At 40.5% G+C, this 15418-nt stretch overlaps 1 protein-coding gene across 3 annotated transcripts in view; it reads right to left on the bottom strand.

Annotated features, from left to right (window-relative positions):
* The window catches only part of OSBPL10 (oxysterol binding protein like 10), a 194810-nt gene that overhangs the window by 115069 nt on the left and 64323 nt on the right, over window positions 1-15418 (bottom strand). For all 3 annotated transcript variants that reach the window (XR_012901936.1, XM_075921975.1, XM_075921976.1), the window contains exon 3: window positions 13889-13968. Coding sequence is in view for 2 of the 3 variants with exons in the window: in XM_075921975.1 (XP_075778090.1) it covers window positions 13889-13968 (80 nt within the window). In the remaining variant the exon portion in view is untranslated. The remainder of the gene's footprint in view (window positions 1-13888; window positions 13969-15418) is intronic.

The following is a 15418-nucleotide window of genomic DNA, read 5'->3' as shown; positions in this document are numbered from 1 at the left end:
AATTCAGACCTTCACAGCACCACTGAGATACCAATTGTGTAGCAAATGGAGGATGTCTGCTCCCTGGCACATTCTCGAGAGGAGTACATTTGATCTGTGAATGGGACACAAGAAGTTTCACTATGCTCCAACCCGATGACTAACACATAGATTGGCAACAAGAGCAGGCTATGAAAGAGGCCCGCCCATGTTCTTCTTCACTATAATTTCCACCAGTGTGGAAGTAAAGAAGCAGAACTGCCACCAGTTAGGAGAAAGAGGGATGGAACCAAGTCACTACACTGGGCACACCTTTGCAGCGGCTGATCCATCAGGATGGTCATCATCTTTGGTGCCAATTTTCAGCAGGCAACAAATCAACGGCCAGAGAATTTGCCTTCCCCAAAACATTTTATTCCCTGGGAACAAGACACCTAGGCTCACCTCTATCACTATTAGAAAACACACTTTTTTTAGAATCCTCTCTTTGTATGCCACCTCAGCTTCTCCTGCTTTATTTTCCATCTATTCCATCCTATCTCTTCTAACTTCCTCATCGTTGTCTGCATAGTCTTGCTGCAGAACGGCTCTCTTACTGAATATTCACCTTTTACTATTTCCTCTCTTCAGTACACGCCACTTATTTGGTTGGAACCATTCTTCTTCATTTGATCTCATCATCTCCACTAAAGCCCTGGCTATTTCCACACTTGCTTCTTGGGAAAACTGCCCTTGTTTTTTGTGTCTTTAACTATTCAAATTTGTTGCTAAGTTGCAGCTTGAAATACACCTATACTGCTGAGTCTACTAGCTCTCTGCCATGCGTAGTGTTACCTTTTTTGGTTTTATTGGACTCACCTAAACAAGACTGCACTCACTTCTGAGATCAGCACTTGTATGCACCAATGACCCCTCTAATCTTTTTCCAACCATGTGCACCACCAGGAGAAACACAAGCCTAGCTGTGAGCACTCTGCTAATCAGCTGGTCGGCACTGGAATCTCTTCTGCACGTCCACACAAGTGCACAGCTTACACGGAACACTAGTATACACCCTGGTATCCAGCAGTGATCTTCTCCAGTGATTACTGATGGCAACATGGCAGTTTTTGAGTGAAGCTATCATTTGATCTCCGTATCAGTTTAGGTCTTTGCTTTTGCGGAAATAGTGTACTACCAGTGTCAAAACTTCATAGGACAGTGAGTTCAGCAAAACGTTCTTCATTTTCCATCTATGACAGTCTCAAATAACTGCATTCTTAACTGGCAACTCTGCCAATATTCTGTAGTGCAGACTTAGCCCTAACCTTGCTAGTCTTCTTCTCTAATCTTCAAACAGCGACGGACAGGCAGACACACATTCTACTTTATTAACTGTGTTTTCTTTCCTCTCTCTTTCTAGAGACCTCCTACTTCTGACATTAATGTCTCTCTACGTGTGGCTAACACAGCAGTTTCACAGCATGTGTGTTTATTTAAAACAATAAAAATTACCACCATGACATACTACAGTACCTATCCAGTATCTCAAATTAAGCACACTATAGATGGTAAAGAATGTGGTACCATTTTTCATACCCAATCATATTTTTCTAAATGATACAAAAAAATGTTTAAAAAGACAATTACATTTTATTTTTTAAAATGTGAGAGAAAATAAATGAAACATCAATCCCTTGTGATGAAAATCCTGGTCTCTGCGATCTAGTTACTGTAGCCTTAAAGCTTTTGATCATTTGCTATTAATGAGAAAGGGAGAAATTGGCTTTTAAACTCAAGTTAGTTTTACATGCAGAGCTAAGCCTAGGAAATGTCTGGCTGGATGATGATTAGGAACTGCTTAAGAACAAGTTCAACAAACACTATTCAAGGATGAATAGGTTTATTTGGTTATACCGCAGCACAAGGAGCTGAATTGGATAACTTTTCATAGTCCCTGCCAGCTATATGTTTCTATGACTCTATGAGGCCAAGTTGTTGGGAAACCAAAAAGAATCTCAGGAAAAAAAATGTGATTGTAGTGTACAATGGTAGCTCAACACTAAATTTCAACAGACTTACACTAAACTATATCTTAAGTAGGGTTTGTCACTGGTACCATTTTCAATGAGTAACTTCTATTTTTTGTTTGATAACCTCACAACGCTCTCTACTGAGCCCAAAGTACAAGAGACATACATTACTTAATTTGTTTACTCTGTTCTTGAGAGCAGAAAGCTAAAAAAAACCAACAACGTTTTGACAACATGAACAAAATACAAAAAAAACCATGAAAGAGGATCTCCTCTAATTGTACAAGTCGTGCCAACACAAGCACATATTGTGGAAATATTTATACATGGAGGATAATATTCAGATTTTCTTCCATGGTTCTTATGTAAATTAAATTGGGCCCAGGTTGCCACAGACCTTCTTGTGTTCCTACCCTTGGTATATTCACTAGTCAGCACAGCTTGAGATTATTATAGTTGGAGGGGAAAAGGCAACTAGTATAGGACAGCGAAATAGCAAGGGGAAAAAAAGGCCTTTGGAAGAAGTGATGATACTGATTATTCCCAAGCACTGTAAAGTAATAGCGGCTTTCCTACAGAAAACCCTGCAACCCTATTTCACATGTAGGGAAGAAAAGCAGATGTCTTCATGAGCCTAAGGCCTTGTCTATACTACTACGGACCATTGACCTAAGTTACACAATTTCAGCAACATGAATAACATAGCTGAAGCTGATATACTACGGTAAACAGATCTAAGTACGTTTACTATGGCAAGTCAACAGCTGATGTTCTCCCATCGACTTCTCTTACTCTTCTCATTTGGTGGAGTACCAGAGTCAATGGGAGAGCACTCAGTGGAAAATTATACTAGACAATATATCGAATCCCTTTGGATCGATCACTGCCGTCAATCAGTGAGTAGTGAAGACATGGCCTTGGATTGCAATGACTAGCTCCCTGTGTCTGTTGATGAGATAATGAAGATCCTCACAGGCTTGGTTCTCTAGATTCTCCCAGTCTCTCTCTCATTTTGGTATAGTCTAGATGATTGCTTCAACAGCAATGCATTAGGAGGTTAGAGGAGCAGTTTCCCACTAAAATTTGGCATTCTGAAATAGCTAGTTCAGTCATATTGAGGCATCTCAGGATCTGTAGTTTGGCAGGAGGCAGAAAAAAAAAAGTTTGCCAGGATGACTGCCTGGTACTTTCAGTGTGCTCAGGCAGTATGCACTTGTAGATCTGAACTACACAGACAGCTTTTAATTTTCAATAATGGGGTGTGTTATGACTAGTTAAGCAGATGTTTTCTCTTTATTAAACTAGACTGCAGTTCACAAAACTATCAAACCTTTATTTGTGTATGGCAAATTCAGCCCTATGAGGAATTCTAACACACCAGATTTATCCCAATGAAAGTGATTATTTATCCAAAAGCAAATGCCTACCCACAAGATTAAAGAAGTTGCGATTCTGAACTTTTTTTAAGTTCTCTGCAGAAGCACTTTGAAGTGAAGAGTGATCAAAAACAGTATAAAAATAAAATTATAAAAAGGAATTGGAATTTATTATTCAGTTTTATGAAATAGTTACTGCATCTAAATTATCTTTCATGTGGCTCTAGTCTTATCGTCATCTTACTTGTATTATTCCTCAGGGGATTGCTGAAGATTTTAGTAACGTGTAAAATGTTAGTAACTTGTAAAATTTCACCACACAAGAGAGATACCTGTCAAAATGTCTCATCAGATCAAAACTGCCACTGATAAAGATTAACAAATTAACAAAAATGGACTCAACATTTTTAACTTGATTAGAGTTCAGCTGAACTGTCTTCGCCAACTGTACATATTTAGATTAATAAAAACTCTAAAAAGGCACCATGCATATGCTTTGACAACTTAAAAATATGTCCTAAACATGGCATTTAAGCAGTTCTTCCTCCTCAAACAATTCCCATCCATTTTCAAGTTTCTGGGAAAAAAATATGAGTCTTGTAATGTGCTTGAAGATCATTGTTAATACCAGCTGCATCATTAAGACTAATTGTTTTAAGACTCCAGTACAGATATTTCAGTGTCCCATCCCCCATAACTTTCCAGGGGCAGATGTTACAGAAAAGTTCTTGCATAGGTACTGATTTTACTTAAAAAGAGTTCGTTCACTGGTTGCAAGTAGCATGTCACTTCAGGACTACATTACCGAAAAATGTTTCTTTTTGTGCAATCTGCAACATTACTTGCATTGTCTCAACCATCATCCAGAATTCAAGAGAACTGCACACTACCGGTGTCACAATTTAGGTGCTGATGCTTTCAAGAAATAGCAAAGTTTGCCACCAAACAGGGATACAAAAATCACATTTAATCACTTAAACAGTTAAACATTATGTTTAACCAGATAACCACTCAAATGGGAGCTGTACGCTGCTTGAGTCAGGCTGGGTCTGTCACGGACAGGGGCTGCTCTGGCAGGGCTGAACATCCCCCGCTTGTGGTGGGTCCCGCTAGGCCAGAGCAGCTCCCGCCAGTTAACCATAACTAGTAAGCATCACCTGGTAAGGGTGATGATTAACAATTAAACTGGTTAACCATTCACAACCTTACTACCAAACATGACAACCACTGCAAGAAATAGGTGTCAATAGTTATTTTACATTTATGTAGGGCTTTTCATTTCAAATGATCTCAAAGTGCTATAAAAAGCATACAAGAATCACTTAATCCACCACCCAAAGACAGCTACTTCTGGAGTAGAGTATCAGAGCTGTTCAACAGCACACAGTAGCACTATGGAATACTTTAAGAGAAATGAAAAATATCATTTTCAGTTTGAAATTCATTAGGTGAGGTTTAGCTGGGCAACAGTTGGTTCAGTTGCACATTAGGCAAGATAAGGAGTAAAAGCTTTCTTTGTAGCTTAAAATATGTGAAATACCCAATGCCAATCTCATGTAAACAACTTTTCCTCCCTCCCACAAGCACTGGTTCTATATCGACTAAGAGAAGAATGGAATCTACTAAATTCCCCAAACCATACATTTTGCACATCCCCTCAACTAAATTCACTTTCTTGCTACATTTTGCTTATCATGGGGGGTTCTGATGGAGCCGCAATACAAACTAGAGACAATACAATGCCTACGATTGATTAACACTTTCTTACCAACAGATCAGGGCACAGAGAGGAAATATGGACTTTAAACATGCCCTCGCTAACATTAACAAGCCACGAGAGTATAAAGGGAAGCGATAGATGTGATGTATCTTGACTTTAGTAAGGCTTTTGATCCAGTCTCGCATGACCTGCTCATAAACAGATTAGGAAAATGTACCTAGATGGAGCTACTATTTGGCAGGTGATAAGGGGTTGGGAAACTGTTCCGAGAAAGATCAGTGGTTCACAGTCAAGCTGGAAGAGCATATCAAGCAGAATCCCACAAGTCCTGTTCTGTTCAATATCTTCATCAATTATTTAGATGATGGCATAAAAAGTACACTCATAAGGTCTACAGACAATACCAAACTGGGAGGTGTGGCAAGTGCTTTGGAGGATAGGATTAAAATTCAAAATTATCTGGAAAAACTAGATAAATGATCTGAGGTAAACAGGATAAAATGCATTATGAACAAATGCAAAGGAAGAAACAATCAGTTCTATAGGAAAGAACAATCAGTTGCACACACACAAAATAAGAAATGAATAACTAGGAGGGGGTACTACAGAAAAGCATCTGGGTCTCCAGTGAATCACAAGCTAAATATGAGTCAACACTATTGAAGAAAAAAAAAAAGCAGCAAACATAAGGTGGGCATAGACTACAAGTAGCCTTTTTTCAAAAAAACTTCACCTGCGTCTAGACTGCAGCTGCCTTCTTTCGAAAGTAAATCGAAAGAATGCGGCAGTTTTTTCCACAGTGGTAAACCTAATTTTACAAGGAATAACGCATTTTTCAAAAGAACTCTTTAAAAAAATGGCGCTATTGAATGCAAACTGTGCTTTTTCTAAAGAGAGCATCTAGACTCTCTTTCGAAAAAGTGGCTCGCTTTTTCAAAAAATCTGCTTGTAGTCTAGACGCTCTCTTTCAAAAGAGGCTTGTAGTCTAGATGTACCCATAGTTTAATGATGTATTAGCAGAAGTGTTGCAAAACAGATACAAGAAGTAATTCTTCCACTCTACTTCACACTGATAAGGCTCACCTGGAGTTGTGTCCCCAGTTCTGGAAAGATGGGGACAACTGGAGAAAATCCAGAGCAAAGCAACAAAAATGACTAAAAGTATAGAAAGAGACCAATGAGGGAAAACTGAAAAGATTGTGTTTGGTTAGTCTGGAGAAGGAAAGACTGAAGAGACACGATAACAGTTTTCAAAAGGTTAATACTATGAATTAAAGGGTGATATTTACTAAATAAGTAATTAACAGGGCTGGAGCAACCTCCCCGCCCACAGGATCTCAGTTAACCGGTTAAACTTAACGTCTAACCTGCTACCTTTTAAAGCAGGATTTTACATCGCTAGCTGATACAAGGAGGAGGGAGAAAAATTGTTCTCCTTAACTTCTCAGGACATGACAAGAAGCAATGGGCTTAAAATATAAATCAAGGGCAGTTGAGGTTGAACATTCAAAAAAACTCCGTCCGAGTAATTAAGCACTCGAATTCATTGATTAGGGAGTTTGTGGAATCTCCATTACGGGAGATTTCAAATAAACATCTGTCAGGAATGGTCTTGAGTGTTGGGGATTGGATTAAATGACCTCTTGAGGCCCCTTCCAGTCCCACAATTCTATGATTAAAAGAGTTTGCTAATTTAATACCTATTTCTTAAGAGAATTTTCTGTCATTGATTTATTTCTGTATGTTCAAGTCTCCTTCCAGTTGTGGAAGGGTTATTTATATCTACAGGCAACTTTTAATATTATTCTGTGTTTTTAATTTATGGAATTTTGAAACAGAGAACTATTGGTGACTCACTACTTTATGGGTACATCTACACTGCACAGCTATTTCGGGATACCAGAGATACTCCAAAATAACTATTCCTCATCTTAACAAGCTGCTCATTATTTCTAAATATTTTTCAAAATAATGGGCATGCTATTTCAGCATCCCTGTAACCCTCGTTCCATGAGGGTTAAGGAATGTCTCAAAATAGTGTGTTATTTCAAAATTTGGAACTGTGTAGAGGTGCCAAATTTCAAAATAATCTATTTCGAAATAGAATCGAAATAAGATACACAATTTGCATAGCGCAAATTGTGTATCGTATTTCAAGTTTAGGATGCTGTGTAGCTGCACCCTTCGACAGCAAATCTTATCAGGCCTGACAAACACACACCACCTAACATATCACTGTCGCAGTATTTCTCTATAAAGCATTCCATGTGAGATATCAAATGAAAGCCAATGAGACACTCATCATTACCATCACTGTGAAATTTATGTATTAACACTGCAGGAAGAAGTATGGATACTTGCCAATATGTTGTAAAGTTCTGACAAGACAGAAAAGGCAAAGAGGTCTTCTGCTATTCAACTATCTCGGTCTCTAATGTAATTTAACCATTGTGAAGCCAAATACAATGGGAGTTACATTTGCAAGTGAAGTGAACAGGAAAAACAAGTTAACAAGTAGGGGTTGTAATAGCAGCATGGCACCAGCACCTGGGAACAAGCAGCAGAAGAGGAGAGTCTGATCTGCAGGTACTCTTCAAAAGGATACATCTGAAATGTTTGCTGGACCACAATAATCCCCTTTTGTTATTCATTTCACTGATGAACACCCTTTACAGAGAGAAGTGGATATGAAAAATGTGAATCCTACTTTGACTGAAAATCAGCAAGCCCTGCAAAAGGTCTCTGAGGGGAAGAAACTCTCTAAAAGGAGTGTAGCCTGTCAAAGCCAGAATGAGTCTCTTAGAAATGCTTACAAATAAAACAAAAATGGAATGCACTTCTGTTTTCTTTCTGAAAAAAAAAAAAAAAAAAACTCACTTGAATCTGTGAATCTTGTGTGTTAATAAACTTCTAGTTACAGTTTGAACCTCTTAAAACCAGTACTTTCCAATCCGGCAACATCTGGCAGGGCCACAAATGCACCTAAACCAGAGAGCTCGGGAACCTAATGGTAGGAGGGCCAGCAGTCCAGCCAAGGGCAGTGGGACCTGAACCCCACAAAAGTTTTGGGGATGGGCTGGAGAACCCCAGCAGCCTGCGGCATCATGGGGCCAGAAGAAGAAATAGCTTGGCCGCCTGCAGCAGCATGGGGCTGGAAAACCCTGGCAGCCCCCAGCAGCATGAAGCAGGGGAAATCTGGCTGCCCGTGGCAGCATAGGGCCAGGAAACCATGGCAGTGCAGCAGCAAGGGCTGGAGAATCCCAGCCACCCGCAGCAGCATGGGGCCAGGGAACCCTGGCAGCACATAGCAGCTCAGAGCTGCGGTAACCTGGCCACCCGCAGCAGTGCAGGGCCAGGGAACAGTGGCAGCATGGGGCCAGAGACTGGAGAACCCCAGACACCCATGACAGCCCAGGGCTGGGGGGCCAGCAGCAGAAGGGCAGACAGCCTGGCGGAGGAAATGAAGGGAATAGAGGGAGCCAGAGGCAGAGGGTCAGCCTGTCGGGTCCAGTGGCAGGGGACACCTCCCCTGATCTGGAAAAGTCTGTCATTTGAAACCGGTCAGGTCCCAGCATTGCCCAACTAAGGAGGGACAACCTGTGTAGTGAAAACAAATGCAGGTTGAACCTCTGTGACCTGGGACACTCTGGTCCAGCAACATCTAACCACGGATGTTGTACGACCAGAGCGCTCCAGTGGTACAGGTTGCCAATGGCTGGAAACAGAGCCAGCCAGCAGAGCCATGGAGCTCATAGGCTGGCAGAATCACCAAAGTCCGTGGGGCCAGCAGGGCAGCAGAGCCTGCAGAGTTGGTGAAGTTGCCAGAGCCCACAGGGCTGCGGGCAACAGAGCCCAGTGGCCAGGGAGAGGAGCCCAACAGGGAGGTTTTCCCTCTCCTCCCTTGATCCAGCAAGCTTCCTTGTCTGGGACTGGTCAGGTCCTGAGGGTGTCAGACCAAGGAAGTCCAACCTGTACGTCAGAGTGTGATGTTTTCTGAAAGGACCCGATCCTGAGTTGTAACCTTCCAGCGGTATGCAAGAGTCTTTGGAGACAAAAGTCTTAATCATTACTATGGCCAGGTCTATACTAGACCCGGAAAGTCAGCTTAAAGAGCTGCAACTCCAGCTACGTAAATAACGTAGCTGAAGTCGACGTACCTTAAGCTGAGCTTGATGCGATCGTCACACTCCTATCAGTTTCCCTTACTCCTCATGACTGCAAGGAATACTGACACAAACCAGGGGAGCCCTCAGCACTCGATTTAGTGGGTCTTTACTAGACCCTCTAAATCGAACACCAGAAGATCGATCTCTGGTATAGCAAGTAGAGACATGGCCTATGAGTGTCCAGTGAGAGAGACTGGGCACTGCATTGAGGCAATAAAGGCTGGCAGAGCTGAGCAGATTGTTTGGGTGGCTAACAGACTGGGGTGACAAGGGACTGACACCAAGTTTAGCACCAGCAAATCTCTCTCTCGCAGAGGGAAAGGAAGGTATAAGAGGACTAGTGATACTTATATGGAGCTAACCTGCATCCACAGTACAGAGTAGCCATGTTTGAACATCTCAGCTACTAACTTAAATTTTAGCCTGCACACCCAATGGACCAGCTATCTGGAGTTAAATCACCACCGCACTTAATTACAAGTGTGTATACGTGGACGGGAGATGTGTTTGGAGCACTACTCGAGTAAAGATTTGTCATCACTGCAAAGTTAAGAGGACAAGCCTCACTAAGTTGACTAATGTCTCTTAAGTTACATATTTTTTAATAGCCCAGCATCAGCTATGTACCCAAACCAAAACTTACTATTAGTAGACACTGACTTTATACATATGCAAGCCTGTCATGCATTCCTCTATTGCCTGTGCATGAGCACGCTGCAGGGGATGGCTATTAACAAGCATCCTGCTGCGAATTACAATTTTGGTGTGGTGTTTAAAAGGAAAATGTATATCTGTTATTTCTTCTCCTTTCCTTAAACCAGAGCTGCATCAGGCAAAAATGAATGAGCCTTACAGAGCAATTTAAAAGAGATTGCATGACATTTCCTGATTGATTATTTCCCATTTAACATAAAGAAAAGAAGGTAACATACACTAGCTCCTTCCACAGCTTAAAGATTTGCAAAGCAAACCTATTAGAAATACTAATAGGCAGAATAATACACCACAGTATCATAATCTAACATCTATAGTCCCTAAATAAGTGTTTCCTGAACTGTGGTCCACAAACCAGTAGCTGTCTATGGAATGCCTACTGGCCACATAGTGCTACTCTCCTCTATTTCTTCAGCTGCTATACTGCACTCAAAAGAAACTGAAGTAAAATTAGGAAACTAATGTACTTTCCCACGTAAACAATTGCTGCAGATATAGGAGGGGTGTTATTTGATTAGCAACAACAGGGAGGTGGCCCATGACCATCGTGAACAGGAAAGGAAGGTAGTGACCAGACAACTCTCTTTAGATGTGCTTTGAACAGTTTCAGATTCCCCCTTCTCCGAACTCTGTGTTTTTCTAGAAAAATAAGCAATTTCCTGAGTTTATATGAGTTATAAACAAGCCTATATGTCTTCAGACATAAATATTCATGTATTACTGCTGGGAGCCAAGAAGCCTCTCTTTGTTTCTTTCTGAATTTTTAATATTGAGCTATATTTTAGTTACAATCCTTTTTGGTCTGTTCACTAATGTTATTGTGTGTTTAAAATGCAGTGACATCCATTTCACCTTGCCACAAAATTTTAATCTAAATATTCAATATCTTTTTTATCTGTATGTTACCAATTTTATGCAGCTCAGTTTCAATTTTGCATTTTCACCAACCAACAGCAGAGGTTTTTTAAAAGAACAAGATTTATTTACAGCACTACAAGAGCCCGTTTGAAAAAAATAGTGGAGAATTTAAATAAGATCAGGATTTATCCATTTGAAGATGCAAATGAAAAAGCCTACATTTCAAAAACAATGTAAAATCAATTTATTGAAAACTTAAGTATTTGAAGTCAGCAAAGAATCTTTGAAGATGCTGAGAAAGTGTCCACTGTTAACAACTGAGATGAGATTACTGACTCACTTCACAAAGGGCATCCTTACACCAGAACCTTTAACTAAAGTTAGCGGACTGCTAAAAAACTCAGGTTAGCCAACAAATCCTAGCCTTGGCATTTCACAAACATTTGTTCCACAACACAAATTGTCTACCCTTTACCTAATGCAAATGGACAGACATTTGTACAGTGTCCAGAATAATGTATATAAATGAGTTTGCTGATTAACTTGTTAGCTATCAGTTATCTCAAATTTGAAAATCTAGTGTAGATGAACACATAGTTCATCAAACTGTTAACTTGGGTCACAGACAGTCCAGATTTCAATCAGTGACAGAAGATGGACTCCATATATCCCAGCCTCCAAACCAAGTCCCTCTTTGTAAAAGCATTTTTAAGCCCAAGTCTACATATGGATTAATTTCCCAGCTACTTTCTTAGCCTATTAAACCTTTATTATTTCAGCTGTTTAGTAACAAAGTATGGCAGGAGACCATCTTGAATCAACCAGGAGATGTTATAGGATCTAAAAATCAAAAGAGTCATATAAAAAGTGGAAGCTAGTCAAATTACAAAGGATGAATACAACCAAACAACGTAGGTATGCATGGGCAAAGGCACAAAATAAGCTAAATCTAGCTAGAGACATAAAGGGTAACAAGACAACATTCTACAAATATACGAGAAGCAAAAGTAAGACCATGGACAGCATAGGCCATTGCTAAGTGAAGCGGGAGAAACAATAAGAAGAAACTTGAAAATGGCAGAGGTGCTTAATGACTTCTTTCTTTCATTTTTGTCAAGAAGATGGATGCCTAACATAATGAATGCTAGTGAAAATGAGGTAGGTTTAGAAGTTAAAATAAAAAAAGAACAAGTTAAAAATTATTCAGAAAAGTTGGATGTCTGCAAGTCACCAAGGCCTGAGGAAATGCTCAAGAAGCTGATAGAGGAGGTACCTAAGCATTTAGCTATCATCTTTGAAAAATCATGAACATCAGGAGACATTCTAGAAGCCTGGAAAAGGGCAAATATAGTGCCCACTTATAAAAAGGGAACTATGAATAACCCAGGAAACTACAGACCAGTCAGTTTAACTTCTGAGCTAGGGAAGATTAATTTCTGCATTATCAAGGAATCCATCTGAAAACATCTGGAAGAAAATAAGGTGATAGGTAAGAGTCTGCATGGATTTGTAAAGAATAAATCATGTCAAACTAATCTCACTGCTTTCTTTGATAGGATAAGAAGCCTTGCAGATAAGGGAGAAGCAGTGGACATTGTATAGCTAGATTTAGTAAGGCATTTGATACAGTCCCGCATGACCTTCTTATCAATTAATTAGGGAAAAACTTAGATGGGGCTTCTATAAGGTGGGTGCATAACTGGCTGGATAACCGTCCTCAGAGAGTAGTTATTAATGGTTCACAATCATGCTGGAAGGGCATAACAAGTAGGGCTACGCAGGGGTCTGTTTTGGGACCAGTTCTGTTCAATATCTTCATCAATGATTTAGAAAACAACATAGAGAGTACAATTATTAAGTTTGCAGATGATACTGAGCTGGGAGGGGTTGCAAGTGCTTTGGAGGATAGGGTCAAACTTCAAAATTATCTGGACATACTAAATAGTCTGAGGTAAACAGGATGAAGGACAAATGCAAAGTACTCCAATTAGGAAGGAACAATTAGTTTCACACATACAGAATGGGACGTGATTGTCGAGGAAGAAGTACTGCTGAAAGAGATTTAGAGGTCATAGTAGACCACAAGTTAAAAACAAGTCAACAGTGTGACACGGTTGCAAAAAAAGCAAACATGATTCCGGGATGCATTAACAGGAGTGTTGTGAGCAAGACACGAGAAGTTATTCTTCTGCTCTACTCTGAACTGATTAGGCCCCAATTGGAGTATTGTGTCCAGTTCTGGGCACACATTTCAAGAAAGATGTGGAGAAATTGAAGAATGTCCAGAGAAGAATAACAAAAATCATTAAAGGTCTAAATATCATGAGCTATGAGGGAAGGCTGAAGGAACTGGGCTTGTTTAGTTTAGAAAAGACAAGACTGGGAGGGGACATGTTAGCAGTTTTCAAGTAACTAAAAGGGTGTTACAAGGAAGAGGGAGAAAAATTGTTCTTCTTGGCCTCTGATGACAGGACAAGAAGCAATGGGCTTAAATTGCAGCAAGAGAGGTTTAGGTTGGACATTAGGAAAAGCTTCCTAATTGTCAGGGTGGTTAAACACTGGAATAAACTGCCCAGGGAGGTTGTGGAATCTCCATCACTGTAGATATTTAAGAGCCGGTTGGACAGACATCTATCAGGGGTGATCTAGACAGTGCTTGGTGCTGCTGTGAGGGCAGGCGACTAGACTCAATAACCTCTTGAAGTCCCTTCCAGTTCTAGGATTTTATGAACATGCTCAGATCTCTGAAGTGACATACATTCACCAAAAGATATAAAGCAATTATCTTCCTACTTTTATTTCCTTTAGAAATCTCTAAATTCCACTGTCTAGTCAATCTACCTCCCTCTCTACCTCCCACTACTTCATCTTAAAGCTGAAACACAGGCAAAATAGACACCACTAGCATGTGTTATTTATGGACAGCTTTGAGAGAAATGTAAAAAAATGGTACACAAATAGAATACGACTGCTGTTATTAAATTCATTAATTTCCATATTATACTATTCATCCCTTACTCCAGTTATATTAAAAAATGCTATTTATTTCCCATTATTATTTACCTTAGAATTACCTTCCGTGTGGTATTTGGCACAGGATCGGAGCTGAGTCACCCAGTATTGTTTTTCCTTTGCATCCGCAGCTAGAACAGAAACAAAAGAGTGCAGGGATTGCATATAAGCCAACTGACATTACAGAAAAGGGAATGTTTTAAACTGTTATCAAGTGTGGGAAAGTATCGTACCTAAGTGAAATTAAAAGTCTATTTATTGCACATAAAGCCTTATAAAAATGCATTAATCTAAACCAATTCATTTAAATCAGTAAAATTTTCCCAGAGACAAGGATTAAGCCATACCGTGACTGAACAAAGAAGAGAAACAACTTTTTTCCCCACAGTATTCATCAATATGGTGTAGTGAAAACTCTTATTTATTAAAATATAATTACTTTGTGAATGAGATTTTTCTAATATCTGCTCCCAAATAAAGATGATCTAAAATAATCATAGAAATGTAGCCGTGTTAGTCTGGGGTAGTTGAAGCAAAATGCAGGACAATGTAGCACTTTAAAGACTAACAAGATGGTTTATTAGATGATGAGCTTTCGTGGGCCAGACCCACTTCCTCAGATCAAGGAAGTGGGTCTGGCCCACGAAAGCTCATCATCTAATAAACCATCTTGTTAGTCTTTAAAGTGCTACATTCTCCTGCATTTTGCTAAAATAATCGATTTAATTATTTTTATTTAGCAGTGGAAAAGATGGAATAAGATACATACAGGTTGAAACTCTCTTAACTGGGACTCTGGTCCAGCAACATCCGTGATTCGGCAGGACCAGAGAGTCCCAGTGGAGGGCTAGTGCCAGAGACCCCTGCAATCCGGCAGGGCAGCAAGGCTCCCCAGCAGGGCAGCAGGACTGCCTGGAGCGGCAGCAGGAGCCAATCTCTGCAGCAGGAACCCTACATGAAGAGGCATCAGGACTGCACAACACAACACAGAGCCCAGTGCGCGAAGGCTGCAGGGAGGCCGGGTGCTGCAGCAGGAGTCTGGTACATGCACAGGCGGTGGAACTGCCTGGCATGGCAGTGGGAGCCCGGAAAGCAGAGGCAGCAGGAGCCCAGCGAGCCGAGGTGGTGGGGCTGCTTGGTAGGGTAGCAGGGGCAGACAGCACAGTGGGGCCAGAGAGAGGAGAGAGCATCAGTTGGGCCAGGGCTGGAGGGGGCTGGCAGCAGGAGGGCCAGAAATAACCACCCCTGGTCCAGCAAAATCCCACATCTGGGACAGGTCAAGTCCCAAAGCTGCTGAACCACAGAGGTCCAACCTGTACTTGTTTTTCAATGCATGCAATTAAATAATTAGCTGTGTAGAATATACTTTGGCAGGTTCTTTTGGGACCTTAAAAAGTTGCCCTTTTTTCCTCCTCCTTTATGATGTATAAAAGAAGCCTAAAAAATTAAAATGAATGGGTTTAGAGGGGAGATGTGCTTTGTTTGGTTGTTTTTTTAAGAGGGTTTTTATACTGGAAAGCTGGACCACTTTAAACTACCCTAGTACGATCCTCCCGTAGTATAGATGCAGTTATATCTGTG

Source organism: Pelodiscus sinensis, chromosome 2, assembly GCF_049634645.1.
Source record: "Pelodiscus sinensis isolate JC-2024 chromosome 2, ASM4963464v1, whole genome shotgun sequence".
Lineage (NCBI taxonomy): Eukaryota > Metazoa > Chordata > Testudines > Trionychidae > Pelodiscus > Pelodiscus sinensis.
Note: the sequence above shows the minus strand (reverse complement) of the source record. Positions and strands in the feature narration are given on the sequence as shown.